The sequence below is a fragment of the Henckelia pumila genome, chromosome 3 (assembly GCF_033568475.1).
Source record: "Henckelia pumila isolate YLH828 chromosome 3, ASM3356847v2, whole genome shotgun sequence".
NCBI lineage: Eukaryota > Viridiplantae > Streptophyta > Magnoliopsida > Lamiales > Gesneriaceae > Henckelia > Henckelia pumila.
Genome location: NC_133122.1, coordinates 174,895,014 through 174,917,419, shown reverse-complemented (window position 1 = coordinate 174,917,419; position 22,406 = coordinate 174,895,014). Strand labels below are relative to the sequence as shown.

Below are 22,406 nucleotides of genomic sequence, written 5' to 3'. Positions count from 1 at the left end.
TACTACCGCGTTGTTCTTTTATTTTTTTCCTATCCCCCCTCCCCTTTCGTACTATTCCACAACATCCAATTTATTACTTCTACGAGTCACCTTGAATGATGATTTATTATACTATGTTAAGGTAAAAATAAAATGATATGGCTACGGAAAAAATATACGAAAATTTATAATACATTGGTCCAAAAATCATGTACCGCATTGTTCTTTAATTTTTTCCTTCCCCAATTTCATTTTGTACTATTGCACAACATCCAATTCATTGCTTCTACGAGTCACCGTGAATGATGATTTATTATTCTATTTAAGGTAGAAAAAAAATGACAGCGCAAAGAAAAATTATATGACAATTTAAAATAAATCGGTCCAAAAATCACGTACCTCGTTGTTCTTTTATTTTTTTTCCTCCCCCTCCCATTTCTTACTATTTCACAACATCCAATTTATTCCTTCTACGAGTCACCTTGAATGAGGATTTATTATATCATGTTAAAGTAGAAATAAATGACAGGTCTAAGGAAAAAATATATGAAAATTTAAAATAAATTTGTCCAAAAATCATGCACCGCTTTGTTCATTTAATTTTTTCCCTCCCCCTTTGTACTATTTCACAATATCCAATTCATTGCTTTTAATAGTTACCTTGAATGATGTAACACATTAATGAAACTATAATATCCCCATGTTTGTAAAGAATTTTGGAAGTCAAAAAAATAAAAGAACAACGCGGTACGTGATTTTTAAACCAATTTATTTTAAATTTTTATACAAGTGTCATAAAAAAAAAAAATTGGCAACATTTCTTAATATATTTTGCTTCAGATCATTTTCACAACAACTAATTTGGTTATCATGATGGAGTACAAATCCGAGGCAGTGTTACACGACTTCATGCCTATTGGAGTGAGCAGCCACGAGAATATATAAGATTTTAGATTAAATAATATATAGTAGTTGCATATAGTGGTTCAGTCATTTGATTGTTCATAATATTTCTTGTGAATGTTTATCATTAAGGTTCGGAACCTTTTTCAACAACTAATATATGGAGATAGTTACTGTCATTCAATGGTATCATAATGTTTGATTTTGTGTATATATTTTTGCATTCCTTAATTTCAAGGTGCATAATAAGAATCTTATAATTATTGGGATATTTTGTTTTTTTTTTAATATCTGAAGCAAGTTTGTTGTAGATGCTTGAAGTTGAAAAACATATTGTTGGATGAAAGCATACTGACTCGATTGAAGATATGAAAGTTTAACTATTCAAAGGTGATATGGGCTACATAATTATCTTCAACATTATTGAAACATGCATTATATAATTCCCTGCCATCCAGAATTGAACCATCTGTTATTTACTATTTTTTTATCGTCTTAGAAATTATTTGGAAAAGAACTTCATCATGGTTTCTTCTTAACTTATAATTTATAGACTAACTTGATTTCCTCTGTTATTTAAAGTCTTATTTGCTGAATTCACTACAAATTCTGAAGTAAGAAAGGTCTCCCCCTGAAGTGGTAATAAACAAAGAATATGATGGCAAGGTAAAACCAATAGTTGACTCTTAATCTTGAATCTGTAAAAATACGGTTTTGATTTTTATTATTTTGCTTCACAAATAATATTTTCTACCATTCGGGCTAGTCCCATGGGAAACCCATAATTAAATAAATCACTGATTTTTTTTTAAAAAAATCTATTAGTACCAGAGGTCCGATAATAAAATAAATTTCTAATTTCTTCATTACAAAGTGGGATAAAGTCAACTTCAAAAGAACAATAAATAGCGAATGAAAGTTTAAAGACACGTACATGAGGAACGAGGAAGGCCCACCACCCCCCACCCCCTCTCGTACTATTCAACAACATCAAATTCATTGCTTCTACGAGTCACCTTTAATAATGATTTATTATACTATGTTATGGGATGAAAAAAATGACAGGGTTAAGGAAAAAATATATGACAAGTTTAAATAAATTCGTCCAAAAATCAGGTACCGCGTTGTTCTTTTATTTCCCCCTAACACCCCCCCCCCCTCTCCCGCTCCCCATTCGTACTATTTTACAACATTCAATTTATTGTTTTTACGAGTCACCTTAAATGATAATTTATTATACTATGTTAAGGTAGAAATAAAATGGCAGAACTAAGGAAAAAATATGTATGAGAATTTAAAATAAATTGGTCCAAAAATCACGTACTGCATTGTTCTTTTATTTTTTACTTTCCCCCCTCCCCTTACCCCTCCCCCTCCCTCCTCCCGCTTTGTACTATTTCACAATATCCAATTCATTGCTTCTACGAGTCAACTTGAATGATATAATATATTAATGAAACTTGACTATCCCTATGTTTGTAAATAATTTTGGAAGCCGAAAAAGTAAAAGAACAATGCGGTACGTGATTTTTGGACCAATTTATTTTAAATTGTCGTACAAGTCTCATTAGATTTTCTTTTGGCAAAATTTCTTGATATATTTTGTTTCAGCTCATTCTGACACCAACTCATTTGGCTATCATGATGGAGCATAAATCTGAGGAAGTGTTACATGACTTCATACCTATTGGAGTGAGTTGCCACGAGGATTCATAAGGTTTTAGATAACTAATGTATAGTATTTGCATATAGTGGTTCGGTAATTTGGATTGTTAATAATGTTGCTTGTGAATGATTCTCATTAAGGTTTGGAACCATTTTCAACAACTAATATATGTAGGCAGTTAATGTCATTCCACGGTATCATAATGTTCGATTTTGTGTATTTAAAATAAATTGATCCAAAAATCTGGTACCATGTTGTTCTTTTATTTTTTTTCCCTCCCCCCTCCCCTTTCGTACTATTTCACAATATCCAATTCATTGCTTCTACGAGTTACCTTGAATGATGATTTATTATACTATGTTAATGTAGAAATAAAATGACAGGGCTAAGAAAAAAATATATATGATAATTTAAAATAAATTGGTCCAAAAATCACGTACCGCGTTGTTCTTTTATTTTTTTCCCTGACCCATCCCCCCTCCCGCTTCCCCTTTGTAATATTCCACAACATCCAATTCATTGCTTTTAGGAGTCACCTTGAATGATGTAACAAATTAATGAAACTTGACTATCCCCACATTTGTAAAGAATTTTGGATGTTGTAAAAATTAAAGAACAACGCAGTACTGATTTTTTTAAAAAAATTCTATTACCAAAGGTTCGATAATAAAATAAATTCTAATTTCTTCATTACAAAGTCAGTTAAAGTTTCAAGAATGTGTAAGGAGACTGGGGCCAAGGAATTGGATGGCGTGGGCTCGGCTGGATATCCCTGTCCAGACTCGAGCATCATGGGCCTTTTCCACTTATGATCCAGAATTGTGGAATTCTCGTGGATAATAGCAGACCCCATAGAATTTCATACTATCCACAACATTCAATTCATCACGTACCACGTTGTTCTTTAATTTTTCCCCTCCCCCCTCCCCTTTCGTACTATTCCACAACATCCAATTCATTGCTTCTATGAGTCACCTTGAATGATGATTTATTATACTATATTAAGGTAGAAATAAAATGACAAGGCTAAGGAAAAAATATGTGACAATTTATAATAAATTGGTCCAAAAATCACGTACCGTCCACTTTCGTACTATTCCACAACATCCAATTCTATGCTTCTACGAGTCACCTTGAATGATGATTTATTATACTATGTTAAGATAAAAATAAAATGACAGGGCTAAGAAAAAAATATATGACAATTTAAAATAAATTAGTTCAAAAATCACGTACCGCGTTATTATTTTATTTGATAATTAAATTAGGTTCATTATTTTAGAATAATTAAATATTCTTATTTGTATATACTTAATTTATATTTGTAATATTATTTCTTACATCTATACCACGTAGAGTTCAACCCAAAATAGAGTTTTCCATGAATTTATCATAATGGGTTACATCTAAAAATTCCACTGGGCCTGAGCCCAATCATAAAGGTCCACTCCAAATATTTTTGAGGCCCAAGCTTATTTAAGTATTATATATATATTTAATTTAAGCAGACCCTGAATTCTACAAAAGCCCATAAGAGGTTAAACCCGTGAAACTCTCTGAATATCTATAAATAGCTCACGTCCGGTACATACTGTCTTTAGCACTATAACGTTCTACTCTCGATTATTATTTCTCGAGTAATCACTGACTTGAGTGTCGGAGTATCTTTGTCAGAAACCTTCCCGGCTCCTCTGACTTTTTTTGTGGAAGTTCTTGACAGAGAACATACAAGGAATTGTTGATACTCTGGATTTTGCGGAATCAACTTGTCAGGTACAAATATTTCTTGGCTACATCAGCTTGGCGCCATCTGTGGGAAACTATTCTATACCTCATTGAGAACTCATATTACTTCAAAAATGTTTCAAGGAAATAATGGCAATGGAAACGTACCTCCAAACATTACTCTCACCCAAGAAGGTTTGACTGCATTAATGAAAAACACAGCCGCACGCGCAGCAATAGAAGCAGTTGTTCAGTTTTTGGAATCCCGTAAGCGTAAAAATACCAAGAAAAAGGCTCAGAGTGTAGGTTCATCATCTCTTCACACCAAAAAAAGAAAAAAAAAAGAAGAGAGAGAGAGAGCCCCCAAAAATTATATATTAAAATCGAAATCTATGTATTTTATATGGATTGGGGCTAGGCAAAAACTTCTATGAGACGGTCTCAAGGGTCATTTTTTTAGACGGGTCTCTTATATGGGTTATCCATTAAAAAATATTACATTTTATGCCAAAAGTATTAATTATTATTATAAATATGAGTAGTTTTGACCCGTCTCACAGATAATACCGTCTCACATCACATGAGTGTTACTCTTGGGGCTATAGATCAACCCCATTTAGGTCCACCCATATATCCTTGCTCGTATTTTAAATTATTCTGGTGTTAAAGATAATTTCTCTAAAACATTTGGATAATATATTACATTATAGATATGATAATTCGGAATTTGAGAGGGATATTCCTATTAAAAATATATCGTAACCTCTAAAATAATTACTCTAAAGGCTCATCTTTTACTATTTATTAAGTGTGGACATATTAGAATAACTAACTTGGTGTCATGGTCTATTTTTCAATATACCCAAAATACCCTTCTTTTCAATTTTTTTGTTTTCTCCATGTTTCTTACTCACTATCCTCACATCTTCAATAACTCTGTTTGCCAATTCCAGTTCCTTTTTTTTTTTTCTAATTAACATAACTTGTTAAGCATCAAAATTCATATATATTGTAGTTATTATTTTACACATGCAAATGCGTATGCACCATTACTAGTACTTAATAATAACTAGCCGCTACACACGCAACGCGTGTGTAACATAATATATGTGAGTTGAGGTTGAAAAAACGATGTGTAATTTAAAATGAATTGAATGTATAATAAAACTGTCATTCCCACTAATCCACTCCGTGTTTGTGCATGTCGGTTGTTCTAATGAAATACATGTACAAAAATTCAAGAGTAGTTGAAAAAAATGTGGGAGAAACATGTGTATTAAAGTTGAAAGAATATTCTTTAAATTTACACAATAACCCATAGAAGTTATTCTTTTTTATTGTTGATACCAAGACTATATTTGACAAATCACATAAAAATATCAAATATGGTTACCATCAACCCCTCTTGTTTTATTAAATAGTGAGAAATAATAATAATAATAATAATAATAATAACAACAACAACAATAAAAAAATAACAATAACAATAACAATAATAATAATAATAATAATAATAATAATAATAATAATAATAATAATAATATCAACTAATATATATCAAATTAATTTTCCAGAGGTTTGTAATCATTTATGTATATTAGAAGAAAGAGAAGTTAATAAATAAATAAATAAATAATACATGTGTTTGATTAGTAATTATTTCATTCGTCATTCCTCGCTTGTATCAATTATTTTAGTTACAACACCAAGAGCAATAGTCCTTCCTGACACTCTAAGAGATACTCTTCCCAGAGCTCTACATTTACTATATTCTTCAACACAAATGGACTCCTGCACAACCACCTGCAAATCAAGGAAAAAACATCAATGCATTTATCAACAATTTTCATCCATGGAACCAAAAAATGATACCGAAAACTTGCAAATGATCATGGGAACATTGAGAGGGAGAATCCCAGAATCGCGCACTAACCTCTACCACTGCGTTCTGCTTAGCTAGTAGACATCTTGGGAGCTTCTTTGTAACCTTTCCGGTCTTGGGATCAAGAAGCGACGATAACTTAACCACCCTAGCAGCCTCTTTCGCATGGTGTATGTGAATTTCCAACTGCATGTATCAATATAAAAATGTAAACATTGCCTCTTAAAAGTGTAAAAATTACCTCTTAGAAGTATAAACTCAGAAATTTTGACGCCATATTCATGCTACTAAACCTGAGAGCCAATTAGTATTGGAGTGGATATATCCAGCGCAAAAATCTTTAGTTCTAAGTGGTTCGCAACTGGAACTGGGAAATCAGGATGGCACATAACACCTCCAGCTGTGAGATAATTGCCCTCAATACCTTGCAGAGTTACAGTCACATTGTCACCAGCTCTTGCGATGTTGCAAACCTGGGAGTCCCGTTCCAAAGACCGGATGGTTGCTGTTTCTCGTGAAGGCATGATCAGCACCTGCAACCAAAGAAACCGTAACACGTGCAGAGATTGCCCCTTTCAGGAAGCATATTATGTATGTGTTTTCGATTACACTTATGTGAGTAAAATAACCAAACATAAACAGAAAAATGAAGAAAATCGACCTTATCAAAATAACATTTTCAAACCTGAATCTGTCCTAATTTCATACAACGTGCAAGCATCCATTGGGCAGATTCAACCAAAAATGATGCATCTACTAAAATGCTTGTTTTATTAATTAATTTAACAATTTCATCAGCTGATTTTTGAATCAATACAAATAATATTTACCATTATAATACAGTAGATGGAGCTTTCACTACACAAGTGAACTGATAGGTCATTAAAGAACAGCAAAGACTGTATAAACTAGAGCATTTTTTCGTGCAGAAGATTGGAAAATGAATACCAATTAGCTACAGAGTGAATCACACACTGTTGTCAGGCTCCCAGGAAACCAACTCCAACAAGGGTCATGAAATCAAAGGGTGTGTGTTTTGTTTAATTTCCTGACCCTCCTCCATTTTCCAAAACAAAACTGAAAGTTACACTCATTTTCATTTTCTTCGCCCAGAATATGTCATGTTCTTAAATATCTCCGAACATTAAAAATTAACTTTATTTTGACTTTTACCTCATTTGATTCTAGCACCATTAAACAATTAAATGTCTGTTGTGACATCATTGACCGGGTATATTTTCATATAATAACACATACATAGTAAGAAATGTCTCATCAGTCATGCAGGGAGGAAAAACGTCAGGTACATCACATTTTTCTGTATATTTTCCAGAAAATGCAAAGAATGAATTCAAGTGTAGCCTCAAATTTCCCAATACATTTTGAATATACCACCTATCTTAGTCACGCCACTTTTTGCACAAATAGGAAGGGCTGTTGTAAATATCAATGCAACATGCTAGAAAATGCAATGATTCAACCTAATTGCTAAAAGCTGTCCTGCAGCATGAGTGGAACGACGACAATAAAATATCAGCTCTTACTGTATTTTAGAAGGAACATACATATCGAGATTAGCAGTTAATCAAATTAATACTTTGCCGCCTCAAACTTGTACATCTTCACTTTAAGGGGTGAGAACTTTGCATTCACAATTCCTTAAGCATGAATTAAAAAGCTATATTATCTCGTACCTTTAAACCAGGTCGAATAGCTCCACTCTCCAATTTACCGCATGCAGACACCTGACCTTGTGATTGTGATTTCATAACCTCACATATAGGCATTATAGGTGGCTTGGAGTAATCTCTTGATGGAAGTTGGAGAGAATCTATTGCATCCAACAAAGAATATCCCTTAAACCTGTAATGCATAAATTTTGCAATGGTTTAGCATAATAATAGATAGACGCAAACTGGTGAGGAAGTTTTTCCATTCAATTGTGACAGAATATATGTGCAGGCATGTCCAATCTTTGCTTTATAAACAAAGCAATCTATCATTGCATCATGAACTTTCTTTCCTCATCCACACACAGCTATCAAAGCAGATGCATGACATAGAAGATGAAGAGCTCATGACATCACCACATTACCAGGACACAAAATACATAAAGCTTATTTTTCATGTCAGAAGAGTAATATAGAGCATGTAGTGCTAATGACATCACTAGGGTACAAGGATACATAATATGGCTTACTTTTCATTTGCATAGTTGACAGCAAAATATTCTTCAATATTAACATTTGTACAGAACTAAAATGCCACGTTAAATGCAATTTGAGATTTAACCCGGCATAAAATGTTATTCCTCCAATATATACATGGATCAAAGTCTGAAGGAAATCTAGGTCAATCATAAAACAAACTGGCAAAAACATTTGTTCAGCCTAAATTCTCATGCTCCGTACCATGGAAAGTTGGGGGTGCCAAAATGTGTGTGCACCCTATGGGTAATAATAACAGCAAAGGAAACAAAAAAATAATTGAAACAGCAGTGATTCAGGTTACTAACCAAGACAACATCACATCAGAAGGATTTAGTAAGTTTTGGTTTTCCATGGCACTCACTGGAATCCATGATATGGAGGAATCTCTAAAACCACAAGAGCGGAGAACTGTTCCAAGTTTCTGCTTTACCACATCAAATCTTTCTTTGGAATAGTGCACAACATCCATTTTGTTAACAGCGACTATAATTTGATCAACTCCAAAGCTTCTAATTAGCTGTGCGTGTTCCCTTGTTTGCCCCCCAGTAGCATCTACACCTGCTTCAAAGGAGCCCATCGAAGCATCTACTACAAGAATGGCAGCATCTGCCTGGCTTGCTCCAGATATCATGTTCGGAACAAAATCTCTATGACCAGGTGAGTCCAGCAGTACAACACGATATCTTCTAGAACTTAAAAAGGCAACACCCACAGTCATAGTTATACCCCTTTCCCTTTCTTCAACGCTTTCATCCAATGCCCATGCAAAAGCAAATGACCTTTTCCCCTGATCAAATAACAATTGCATACATTCAGAAAATCAATCTAAAAACAGGAAAATAAACTAGATAAAAGGTCGTGATGTTACCTGTTGTTTAGCTTCCATCTCATATTTGTGCATCTCCTTCTGTGATATTCTTCCCAACAGATGAAGCAACCTTCCTGAGAGTGTTGATTTTCCAGAATCAACATGACCAACCTAAGCATTTATGAGTAAATTATAAAAAGTGCATGGTGCATACTACATACTTAGGTAAACATTAGGGAAAATTTTGGACCGGAACATACAATTGCAAGATTAAGTTGATTCAATCCATCTTCTACATTGTCAGGAATCATCCATTTCTCCAATTTATATTGTGGAATTGATGTTGCCTTACGATCACTGATAGTTTTGGTGTTTCCAGATATGGAAGGTAAAGAGACAATGTTTGCAGTATCAACAGAAGTTACAGGTCTGTTCCCATTGCCAGAAGCCAATTCTTTCTCGTCAACTCTGGTGTGTTTCTCTTTTGACACTAGAGACACAGAGGGGTTGTGCCTTTTAGCAGCCAACTCTGATTCAACAACCGACTTTGTCTCTTTTTCAGGAAAGATGATATAAAAAGGCACATTAATGTTTGAAAGTAAAAGGTAGGTTAACAATAAAGCAACCAAATAACACGGACAAACATAAACCAGAAAACAAAGAATTCGAGTTCTTCCTTTGTCTGAAGTACTACTAAAATTTATATTTGTTAAAATAAAATAAAAAAAAGACGGACTCTAAAAACTGCAAAAGAGTAGATTCAATTTCAGTACTACCTTTAGAATACAATTTCAACGACTGCAGACCTTTTGACACTAAATCATCTGGAGATGGGGATTCAAACTTGAAAGGGGCTGCAATCAACAAGCGTAAAGTCAAAACAAAGATTAAGTACACAAAGTTCTATATTAAAAACACTTACTAAATTGTCTTGAACAATATTTTTATGGCTTCATAAAAATATTTGGCTCGTGATCATTACTTGACTACAAAACTAGTTCTGACCTAAAGTAACTTTGTGAAAATTTTGAGAGCTAAAAGCCCTATTGAGTTCAAGAAAATCAGCACGGATATTTCCATTCTCGCTGGAAGTAAAGATAATCTTCGGTGGAAATACATTTTCCTGCGCGTCAAAGATTACAGAATTTATGGGCATCTGTTTCGGCACTGATGCAAAAAGAGACCTGGCCATTATTGATGCTCCAGAATCTTTGCATCTGCCACCAACTGCAAGGAAAGGATCTATTCTAAAAAGCATGAGGAAAATGAAACATAAACAATGTAAATTGGAAACAGCCACCAGTGTAAAACGTGCAGGATATCATAGCAGATGAAAATCAGGAAAAAAAAACACATTAAACAAATGGAAGAGGCAAATTCCTAGAAGAGCTCAAACTAAGACAAAATATGCCCTTGAGACGCAAATGGAGAAAACCAAGTCAATGAAAAGGGAGAATAAGCCCAGAACAACAAATTGTGTTGTTCGATTTTCGGATACGTACTCAACATAATTATACCATAGAATAAAACAACAAAAAGGCAGGTTATAAATAAATTATACCTGCAATAGCCTTCCTTTTGCTATCATCCTTGACCAAGCGGTTGCGTGAAACTTCACAGATGTCACATGAAGACAAACTATCTTCATTATCATATGTACAAACTGTGCAACGCCAAACCCCAGTCTTGAGGATCTCTTCTTTTGACCTTGTCCGAGAAGGTCCTGTCACAGATAAACAATGGAAAAACTAAGAATGCATTGGAGAGTAGTAGTCCATATTTATTGTGCAATGACCAAGGAAAATAACAAACAACTAGAAGTTAATATAGACTCAGCAACACAGGACATAATTGCTTTACTATGGGTTCCCTGCATATTTGATGCTCAGAATTTCCTGTAACGAAATCAAACAAACGAACAAAACCCTCTCGCTTTTAGGATGAACAAAATCAAATCTTTAACAATAAATCAAAGAAACGACCTTAAATTTTTCCAAATAATAATAATGAATCCCCTTTGTTCAAGAACTCCTTCCCTGTGACAAAGAGAACTTTCTGGTGCAATAGTACATACAATTCTCATTTCGAAAATGTGAACCAGGTCTAATTCCTTAATATAAAATACAAATATGTAACTGCTTCCTCATGATAACGTAGTTCTCACTTATCATAGAAAGGTAAACAGAACCTGAATAGAATCATCAGGCCCACAAGAATTTGTCAGAGATCGGAAATGTCATGAGAATACAAATTGATGTAGAAACACGGTAAAAGTGTCGTACAAATAAACTTACAAAATACTAAGCACATTAATATTTTATTCTTCATCCATTCAAGAGATATTAAACTCACCATTTTCTTCCAATTCATCATAATCATCTTCATATTCATAATTATAGACATCATATTCATCATCATAATCAACACTGTAGCCCGCTTTGCGAGGCATGTTCACCAACCCTGCTACATAGAGAAGAATATATAGCAGTTATGATCGTTCAAATCTGAACTATCACCGGATTAAAAAACTTGAAGTTATTGCCACCATCAAAACAGCATACCAAGGTTACTCTTTGTAATCGTGACAGGAGTTGAGACACATGCAACCTCCTACCTCAAAATAACTGATGACCTATATCCGCAATAAAGTGTCATATCAATATCCATACACTGGCAATTGTTTTTTGTAGCAATTCATCTGATAAGCAAAGAGAAATTATCCCAGAAAACCCTCAGTTATTAGGGTTAAAATATTGTTAGCAATATAAACCAGGCAGCATCAAATAAATTAAGTTGATGTATTGTCCCTGTTTCTCTGTGAATATATACTGAGCTTATGACTTATAAAAACACGTGATCTAAATAAAGTTAATAAAAGTGACAGTCATAAACTCATTAAAAAATAATAATCAAATTCAGGGAAAGCTATTTACAAAATCATAACTGACAAATCCAACCACGAGAAAATTAAACGGTGTAATAAAGTTCTTAAGCTGCAAAACCAAACAAGATTCAATTTTATCTCTCTTCATTTCAGTGTTAGAGATTATGGAAAACCCAACAACTCCGGGTTGAAATTAACGCCGAATGCCAATTATTTAACCCAAAAAAAAAAACGTTGTTTGAAAGCTGAAAGCATATAAGAATGCTTGTTTTGAGCGCGCAATTCAATACATTCAGCATGGAACCCAACAAAGCAAATAAGCAAAAAGGATCACGAACTTAAAAATCATAGACAATACAAGGGCAACGGCAAACAAAAAGTGCCAATTTACCCAGAAGCGCTTGAACTTTTAGCAATCAAACTTTATATCTCCGTAGGATAAAACGGTCTAATTGGAGTGTTGGAAAAGTCGGTGAGTGAATGAGGGTCTCTGAGTCGGGAATTGGGGAATTTAGCCCTAATCTACACGAATACAATAAGAAAGACAGAGGACTGTTTGGCTCCTGATATAACAAAATTTTCCCAAGGAATCGACTTTGACTAGGACTAGCGTTGTTGAATTCTACTTCAAATTTTTTATTTTTTGAAGCAGAATTCTACTTCATTTACTTCTCGGGCGGTTGGGTTATTGTGATTTTGACTTAAATTGCACGGATGGTAACGGGGCGGCTCTGGGCGGGTTTGCTCAAACCCGAGACCCACTTTGCCACCTTTTGGACCCTCCTTGCCCCGCTACGCGAATTCGATGATTTCAATATGGGTTAGACTCGTTGAACCCATCAGAAATTAAATAAATTTAATTATTAAATTTATTTTTTAAAAGTTTAAAAATTAATAAAAATTATTTAATTTAATTTCAAATATATATTGATAATATTTAAGACAAAAAAAATTCTTAGAAGTTAAAATTTATCAATTTATAATTAATTAATAATTATTAGTTAAAAAACATTATAATGATATATTTTTAGACTAAACATATCATAATAAAATAAATTCATTTCAATCCAATAATATTATGCACTCAAATCTCTATTATATTATAATAGTTGAGGGCATTAGAAAAACTGTTTTAGTATGGCGTGGACACACCAAAAATTCTTTCCCATTTTGCCTTTCTCTTAAGTAATTTATTTTTTTTTAGAAAAGTCTCTAAGTAAATTTAAACAAAACTTCTCCACTAAAAAAAAACTCAATGACCGTAAAAAAAATACATAATTATTTTATAAAATTGGATTTTCGATCCACAGTTTATATTTATATATATATATATATATATATAATGTTACACACGCAACTCGTGTGCTGCGGTGACTAGTTATGGATTATATATTAATTATTTAGTATATTTATATATTATTAATATTATATTTATATATATACATGTATAATTTACATTTATATATATATATACATATATATATATATATATACTTTGGCTGGGTAAGTTCGGGGCGGGTTTGGTCAAACCCGGAACCCATCACAGACCCGTTTGTGAACCCGTTTAGGCGGGTTTGATGCGGGGTCGAGTTTAGACCCGACCCATTGTCATCCCTACTTAAAGACAAAAATTAATTATCTATTTTTTTAAGTAAATAAATTAATTATCTTTAAACATATACACACACATAATTATATTATCTATCTATATCTATCTATACATCTATACATACATATATATATTATAAAAATATAAATCAAAGTCAAAGTTTTACATTCTGCATCGAAATTCCAAAATTATTTGTTTTTATTTGTTTGTACATGAATTGAATAGAATTTTTCCACCAAAATCTTAATTCAATAATTCTGAAATTCCAAAATTCATTGGTTTTATTTCCTTATAGATTAAGTGAAATTAATTTTTTTTTCTTTTATTTTCTTGTAGATTAAGTTAAATTAATTTTTTCACAAAAAAACTTAATTTTTTTAAGAACCTAATGTTAATGATTATAAAATGATTTTTCTCACAAAAAACGTAATTCTTTTAAGGACCTAATGTTAATAATCTTTATTTGATATAAATTATGATTAATTATTTTAAAACAACGAATTAAAATAACAAAGTCATATAATTAAATCATGTGTTATCAAGGTTGGTGCCATCCATGAAAAATGTTCGACGGTAATTAATTATATTTCACAAAAGTGATACGTGTATGATCGGATAGAATAGAGATAATTATTATAAATATTTAATAAGTATTTATTTTATCTATATTCATTTATTTTAAAAAAATCAAATAATATTTTTCAAAGCCTTAATTTATTATTAAAAAATTAACAATATATGATTGAATACATATAGTTTTACTAATTTTAACTATTTGTTTCATCTTCCTAATTAAAGGCTAAAATTATAGCAATTATTTTATGTGGATGATCTGACAATTCGCGAATTAATATATATTTTTACAAAAGATAGAGATGAGCATAAAGAAGAAGTCCAACAAATATATCGATCATAAATAATGTAGTGCCCGTATGTATCGAATCACCTACTAAATAATCTTATAGCATGCAAATAACTTAAAGAAAATATAATCAGAGAAATAGAGCAAACAAATTAAACACACTTATACAACCCCATAGCAGAAAGCTTATATACCAAATTTATACAAATGTATCAAAAATAAGTACTAACACTCATACAGTACATGGACCAAGATCTTCAGTCCCGATAGTACTGCTCCTGCCACCTCAGTGACTGCTTCTGCTAAGTACATCCAACCTAAGGCTTACTATGTGGAAAAGGGTGTCCAAGACAATAATCGAGAAAATGAACAATAAAAACACTTCATACGAGAGTATGAGTATACAAGTATTTTATCTGAGCATGAATGCAAGTGTACGGAATACCAAACATCATAATCAAACTTTTCTCAATCAAATGGCGACATTACATGTAGCACTCTGTGCGTCACACCAAGAGGTGGCTCTCACGCCCATATACTATGTGGAAAATGGTGATCTGACCGCGTATTAACGGGATCCAACCGTCCACTCAAAGATAAAAGGGTAGAGTGACCCTATTGATACATTGTCTCAAAGATATAAGCTCAACATGAAATGCATGTAACATAATAGTTGTGAAATAAGATAGGCATATGAAAACGATGTCTCAGACAGTACTTTCATACATTAACAAAGCAATACTAGAAGCACCGGGTCTAGGTGCAAGCAAGCCTATAAGTCAAGTGAACACAAAAACACTATTATTCATATAAAAGCCTTAACTAAGCTAATAGTTATTCCTAACAATTATTAAGAATCTCGGACTATATATACATGCGTCTGTCATGATCAGCCTTTTGTCGAAGGCTCAAAGTTTAGGCATCGCTCGATATATATATATGACTCAGGAAGTGTCTTGCTATTGCCCGACACTAAAGTTTATGACTAGAAACCCGCATTCCCACAATATTTAGACTGAACTCCAAATCTCTTCCAAAAAACACATTAACTATGAGAAATATGCGGCCTATGAATAGACAAAGACCAGACGATCCATCCCTTGCATGCAGTGACGTTCCAACAAGTCTTGATATCTAAGCGGACACTTGTTTCCAGACGGTCCAAACTCGTGATCGGTAGATCCGACCGCCCACGTGTCCATATACTTTTGGCAATGACACTTCACTAATCTGCATGGCCTAACTCTGATCGACCGTTCCTGTAGTAGCCCGGTTTCATTTTACAATATTGAGTGATTTTAAACATGTTAGAAAATGACATATAATTTTAAAGGTGTCAAAACATGTTCAAGGAGTTCTTATTTGGTGAAAATAAGTGGAAAATCAGATCTGGAACGTCCGAAAATGGTAGGGTAGGACCCGGGGGTCCAAAAATAAGTTCGAAAGGACCAAAACAGTTCGGAGCATACGGACCAGTTCAGGCCGTCCGAACTCCGCAGGGTCCAGGTGTCTAAACGGCTCGGACAAGTGGCAGTTCGGACCGTTCGAACTCCGCCTATAAATAGGCCTTCCGAATTTCAGAATTTTCACACCATTTGCATATTTCTCTCTCGGTTCTAGGTAGTTTCCAGCCTTCCTAGGCTTGGTCCGGAGGTTGGCCAGGCGCTCCGAGGTTGTGGCGGAGCGGTGCCCAAGTTCTGGGGCAGTCGTCATAAGCGGACTGACGACGGACGCAGATATAACTCTGGCTCCTTATATAGTAAATAGGGAGTATGCTATAAAGTAATTAATGCTTTAATTAGAATAAGATTATAATGCATGAGTACTTTGCATTGTAGTGCGGATTAATGGCTTGGACATAGTGCTGGTCTAGCTTGTCTAGTTTATGAGGTACTGAAATATTATTCGAGATATCCAGATTGAGTATGCATGTATTATGTGTTTGCATGGATTATATGATTGCATATTTTATATGTAAAGATATACAGCATGTCATGACTATATGTTGCATACATGAGCATATTGAGTCTTTATCCTAATTGAGATATCTGATATTATGATATCATGTCAGTAGATGGTTGGACACAGAGACACGTTTTAGGTCGCCATAATCAGTTGGACACAGATCTCGTGTTAGGTCACTGATATTTGGTTGGACACGTGTACTTGTGTTAGGTCACCATCAGGGCTTCTAAGTATGTTGGTCACCTCCTATAGCGACGGCTCAGCGTGGCACATACTAGGACCCAGGTTAGTTCTTGATCAGATATTTTTGACCTCGTGTCTTTGTACCCACTTCACTTGCATACATGCACATATAATATCATATACTCATACTCTCATACTGAGATTTTCATGTTCACGTCCCGTATTTTGTTGTATCTGAACATCCTATTCCATGTGGCAGGTCTGCGGCGGCTGGACAAACATGCAGAACATTATGGAAATTTTAATGAACAAGAATTCAAAGAACATACATGTACGTATATGATCAGTTGTCCACTTAGGTACATAAATTAAATAATGAAATGAACCCTATCCTTGAAAACAATGAGAAAATTGCTATAATATATAATTTATATTTTCACCAAATCCTTAATTTAATTTAAACAACAATTTTTGCATGCATCAATTTATACAGCTTTGATGGGATCGGAAGGGAGTACTGCTGCTTTGAAAATAATATCGAAGGCTTTCTGAACACAAGACTTGAACTTCTGTGCTTGGATTTGCCCGTCCTCTGTTCCCACAGCAATTCTCAGCGTTCCCATGTAGCTCATCATTGTTATTGTAAGGCTCTGTATGTTAAACAAATGATCGATCAAAATTCAAACGTAATTAAACAACACGAAAATGGATATATTTTTTCGATAATATCGAAATAAGATAGTGTTTAGTAGAACTTCTAAAAAACACTAATCAGTTTTTTTAAAATAAATTTTTTGAAATTTTGTTAAAAAAAAACTGAGAAGTCATGCTTTTTAGAAGCTCTACAAAACACTAACTAAATCTCGTAATGAGTCGCTTCAATGCTAGTAATGAGGTCCACATATTCAGACATGATCGAGATTATGGGAAAGTAGACGATTGATATGTTGAATATTGTCCCACATCGGTTGGATAGAGTTCATGTGAGCTCTTAATATAGACAAGGGCAACCCACCTCTTGAGCTAGCTTTTAAGGTGAGTTAGGTTCAAGTCTCATTTCTAACATGGTATCAGAGCCCAGATCATTCGTGTGTGTTGAACCGCCCATAATTGGGCTGCCTATAGTTAGGCCACCCGTTAATATCTCCACGCTCCAGATGTTCATTCCTGGGCGTGTGGGGGGTGTATTGAATATTGTCTCACATCGGTTGGATAGAGTTCATGTGAGCCCTTAATATAGACAAGGGCAACCCTCACCTTTTGAGCTAGCTTTTGAGGTGAGTTAGGTCCAAGTCTCATTTCTAACATGATATTATATATATATATACCTGTGGAACGCCGGTGACCATGAAGTATAGGCCTTTCACTGGTTGATTTGCCAAAGCCATTTGTTCCACTGGCCCTATCACATTCGAGATTGTCATGCTTGTGTTCTTCAATGTGCTGTGGATGTATGAAGCTGTCGCCTAATGACAATTAAGATTAATTAATATATATGATTATTTTCAGTCTTTTTTTGGCACATCAATATAATTTATATATATATATATATATATACCTCAGGGCCTCTAGACTTTCTCATCGTGTCGAGCAATTTTCCGGTGAGAAGCACGGCGGAAGAGTTTCTTTTCCTCTTGATAGTGCTCCGTGCTTTGAACACAAAACTGGTTGGGTTTGATGACTCTTCCCCGGTTAATTCGGGGACAGAGACATGAAGGAAGGCAAACTGGTTCCCCCAAGGCGAGTCAGCGTCGGGTTCGATCATCTCGGGTATCGATTTGTAGCCGGCGATGTTTCTGGTGTTGAGAAGAACTAATGCTGTTGAATCTGCGTTTCTTGAATCGTAGCTCATTTCTTGCATGTACATTCTTATCCCCATGAAGATGACTCCACATATCACGTCATTTAATGTCTGTTCAATTATTCATGTGAAAACAAATCAATATAATATTACTCAAAAAAATCAATTTAATATTATCTTATCTTACTCCATAAATGATCAAAAGTTACTAATCTTACTCCATAAATGATCAAAAGTTACTGATCATCATAATCAATGAATTAAAGAACGACAATAAATGTGCATTAAAATTCTAATCAATACAAATGTTGACAAAAGAAGGCAGATGACATTCTAGCATATGGATAATATTCAAACCATGGATCCAACGGTTCGTATTTTTTACACATAGGCGTAATTAATTATATATTGTTGACGTGGCAAATCATGGGACATTGGATCTATCATTAGGGTATTACTCATATGCTAGGTTGAAATCTACCAAAAAAACAATATATATACGAAAATTTTTATATGTACAAATTACAATGAAGGTTATTCAGAAGAAGATCTTTTCATGAGGATAATTTTATAATTTCAAAGGTACTGTGTTTCCTTCATTGTACATAAGCATTTTTCTATCTACGAAAATTTCTTTTAGATTATCTCATAATTCAATTTTATGAGATGAATCTCTTATTCGAATTGACCTATAAAAAAAATATTATTTTTCATTGCAAATATTAATCAAATCGATATGTGATACGGTTACATATCCGCGTATCATAAAACACTTGCTCTATTGTATTAATATCTTACTCTGTAGTGACATGACATATAGGCCGGCCAGCTTGTAATAAATAATAAACCAATTACTGATCCGTTTAGATATTCACTTTCCATAACACATTCCATGCAATATAACTGTCACAAAATAACATTTTCTGAAAAATGGGTTTAACACGGAACGATAAAAACAAACAAACAAATAAACATACAAAATTAGTGGCGCAATTATTATTTAATTTTTTATATAATTTTTATATATACTAATGAAAAAATACACACACGCAAAGTAAAATAGAAATGTTTTTATACGTATTTTTTTAAAAAAACAAAACATGAAATGAGCGAGAGGTTTAGTAAAATAATGCATAATTATGAAATAATGTATTTTGATGTTCTAAAAATTGTCAGTATTATATGTTTATCTTTTATATAATAGAATAAATATTTATTATTATTTATGGAGAGTACGTAATAAATGTTGAAATTGATTGCTCCCACAAAAAAAAAAAAGCATCTTTTTCCTCACGAGTATTTACGGGCATTCATTTGCCTACGACCGCACCTCATTCGGTGATATATAGGTGATACCTCTAATTAATTCAACCAAATATAATAATATATCATTTTGGCTAAAAGTCAAATTGCAATATGTTTTATCATTAATATTATTATCATTTTTTCATGACTTACTTTCACCAAAATGCCCCCATCCCATGAATTTAAGGTAATCATTTAAATAGTGTTTGGGAGAACTTTTTAAAACCACTTCTCAGTTTTTCGTTAATAAAATTTTACACGAAAAGCTGATAAGTACTTTCTAGAAGTTCTCCAGAACACTGCCTTCGTATCTCATTTCATTCCATTTCATATATCTAATTATTATTTAAAAACTAACCTAGAAGAGAAAAAGTGGATGAACTCACCACAAGAAGATTAGACTTGATTTGCTTGATTTGATGAAGCGAGAACGCCAAGTTGGTGATGGTTATCGGCCGGAACTCGACTCCGTCCTCTCCCGATCTTATCGGCGACTTATCGTCCTTGAAGAAAGTACTCTTCAACAAACTCCATCCAAAGTCGGACAAAGTATTAACCGTCCCACAACAAATAGTCGATAAATTATGGAGGAAACCCGAACTCTTTTTAACAATCTCGGTATTCCGCGTCAAAGCGGGGAAGGAGAGGGGGACGGAAGGGTCATCTGCCCTTTGCAAGCATGAGAGAAGGGCTCCCATAAGAGAGAAGCCATCCCCTAATGAATGGTGCAGCTTGAAAACCAAAGCCCCGCGTGCATGAATGGTGGGGTATTTGAAGATGTGAATTTCCCATAATGGCCTGGTCTGTGGGAACTGCTCCATTGCTATTTTTGACAAGTATTGAGTGAAACATTGTTGGTAGTATTCTGGGGATTTCCCCTCTTCAAAGGTTGGGATGTTGAGGTGGTCTTGGAGTTTGACTTCAACCCTTTTCCAATGTTTCACTCCTTTTTGGTCCTTCACCTGTAAATGGGATTAGGTTTTCTTGTCTTTTTTCCCATTGAAAATTAATGACAGTAGTATACATTTTGGTATAAATAAATAAAATTCTAAAAGATCAGCTGGCAATATTTTAGTTTTATGTTTTTTTAATGTTGTGAGGTGATATAAATCGCACATCGAATCTGATTTTTATATTATAGTACTATATTATATATTATCATCGAATCTGATTTCTATATTATATATATATAATAAGTCTTTTCCTATCTCAAAAAACTTTATCCGTGAAACGATACAATTATAAACGTATTTACGACAAAAAGTAATATTTTGACATAAAAAATAAATTTTTTTACAAGTAATCCAAATAAAAGATGTTTCTCACAAAATGCATGACTCTTAAAACCGTCTCACATAAATTTTGTTACATGCTGATGGAGAATATGTATCTATCTTTCCTATATATATAGAATCACTATTGTCTATTGAGCTCGCTTCTCGTTACCACAAAATTATTTTGAAATTTACAGTAATTAATTTTTCCCCCAAGATTCTGTTAAAATAAAACTCATGATATTAAGTAATTAACGTAAAGATAACTAACTATATATGCCACCATTAATCAAAAAATTGTTCCTAACTTCTAAACAACATCATCACAATAATATTAATGTTTCAAAATCTATGATCAAATTAAATTAAACTGTTAAGATTATAGATAACTCCACCTCGAAAACGAGCTGATCACAAAGAATATTGTTCAAGTGAACTGAATCCAACCGATACGACATAACACTAACAAAAACTAATACTTTACAAAATCTTGCAAATTATTCGGTGAAAAAAGATCGATTTTAATTCCAATCCCATAATCAGATTCTCCAACAGATCCAGCTAAAAATCAACATACACCACATTTTGGGGATCGAATAAATAAAGTATATATTATTAAAAAAAAAATCCAAGAAACAAAAAGACAGTACGTACCATAATGGAGGAGAAACGAGGATTAATGGGGATGAAGAGGTCCCTGAGAAGCGCCATAGTCTGAGAATCATCGATGGGATTTTCAGATTCCAAAACCCCAATTATCGACACCGATATTACCGAGCTTGTGAAGTATTCTCCCGTTGGGCTCACTGGTTCATCACATAGCATCTCCATTTGTTCAGTGTAAACTGTTAAAGAAATTAAATTAAAATATATATATATATAATCTCAATACTTATGATTAAGTTTTTTTGTTGAAGGAGAATGGCTTGTGAAGCTCCTTCTTTAAATAAATGGTGAGAGTTAGTTGACATTATTGAATGCAAACAGCTCATATTTAAGTGCCAATACACTATAGGGTCCGAGACAACATCATCAGAAGTTATTTTCATTTGCTAATAATGAAAATAAGAGAAGGTGTAGTAGTATAGTAATTAATATGTGGCAGCTAGCTAAGAGTATTAATAAACATGGGAAAACATCACAAAATTAGTATATATTTTATTATAAATATATATAAAAAAATTATATAAATAATTTTGATTCATGTCTTATATATATAGAAATGGTTGTGGGACTTGGATGATGCGCAGAAGGGAAATTCGAATGAGCAGGTAATTTTCTTGGTGGTGTTAATAATTAATGCAAATTTAATACGGTGGGAAGCTACCAATTATTAATAAAGATATATAG

The 22,406-nt window shown here is 33.4% G+C and overlaps 2 protein-coding genes across 5 annotated transcripts; both read right to left on the bottom strand.

Moving 5' to 3' along the window:
• Window positions 1-5,802: 5,802 nt before the first annotated feature.
• LOC140886758 (uncharacterized) lies at window positions 5,803-12,643 on the bottom strand. Of its 4 annotated transcripts, none has more exons than XM_073293558.1 (13): window positions 12,449-12,643; window positions 11,735-11,805; window positions 11,526-11,636; window positions 10,735-10,896; window positions 10,179-10,415; window positions 9,950-10,027; window positions 9,434-9,726; window positions 9,234-9,344; window positions 8,671-9,152; window positions 7,850-8,018; window positions 6,449-6,688; window positions 6,207-6,341; window positions 5,803-6,076 (listed from the first exon to the last, which is right to left on the bottom strand). In XM_073293558.1, exons 3-13 carry the CDS (start codon window positions 11,620-11,622, stop codon window positions 5,942-5,944), a joined length of 2,139 nt encoding a protein of 712 aa, XP_073149659.1. In that variant the 5' UTR covers window positions 11,623-11,636; window positions 11,735-11,805; window positions 12,449-12,643; the 3' UTR covers window positions 5,803-5,941. The 4 variants fall into 4 exon arrangements, with proteins under 4 accessions (XP_073149659.1, XP_073149658.1, XP_073149660.1 ...); XM_073293557.1 differs by having other exon boundaries at window positions 11,526-11,633; XM_073293559.1 differs by having other exon boundaries at window positions 10,179-10,400; window positions 11,526-11,633.
• A 4,389-nt stretch (window positions 12,644-17,032) lies between these two features.
• On the bottom strand, window positions 17,033-21,984 carry LOC140891834 (wax ester synthase/diacylglycerol acyltransferase 4-like). Its single transcript, XM_073300495.1, has 5 exons — window positions 21,711-21,984; window positions 20,169-20,744; window positions 18,235-18,588; window positions 18,005-18,142; window positions 17,033-17,326 (listed from the first exon to the last, which is right to left on the bottom strand). Exons 1-5 carry the CDS (start codon window positions 21,885-21,887, stop codon window positions 17,162-17,164), a joined length of 1,410 nt encoding a protein of 469 aa, XP_073156596.1. The 5' UTR covers window positions 21,888-21,984; the 3' UTR covers window positions 17,033-17,161.
• Between the last annotated feature and the right edge of the window lie 422 nt (window positions 21,985-22,406).

What these genes read in the sequence shown, in the direction of transcription:
- LOC140886758 (XM_073293558.1), bottom strand. Translation starts at nt 11,622, where the DNA reads ATGCCTCGCAAAGCGGGCTACAGTGTTGATTATGATGATGAATATGAT. An exon ending in TTTTCACAAAGTTACTTTAG is followed by an intron (nt 10,028 to 10,178) that starts GTCAGAACTAGT and finishes TGTTGATTGCAG; the next exon opens with CCCCTTTCAAGTTTGAATCC. An exon ending in CAATACTAATTGGCTCTCAG is followed by an intron (nt 6,342 to 6,448) that starts GTTTAGTAGCAT and finishes TGATACATGCAG; the next exon opens with TTGGAAATTCACATACACCA.
- LOC140891834 (XM_073300495.1), bottom strand. Translation starts at nt 21,887, where the DNA reads ATGGAGATGCTATGTGATGAACCAGTGAGCCCAACGGGAGAATACTTC. An exon ending in CTCGTTTCTCCTCCATTATG is followed by an intron (nt 20,745 to 21,710) that starts GTACGTACTGTC and finishes TCCCATTTACAG; the next exon opens with GTGAAGGACCAAAAAGGAGT. An exon ending in TCAAGTCTAATCTTCTTGTG is followed by an intron (nt 18,589 to 20,168) that starts GTGAGTTCATCC and finishes ATAATTGAACAG; the next exon opens with ACATTAAATGACGTGATATG.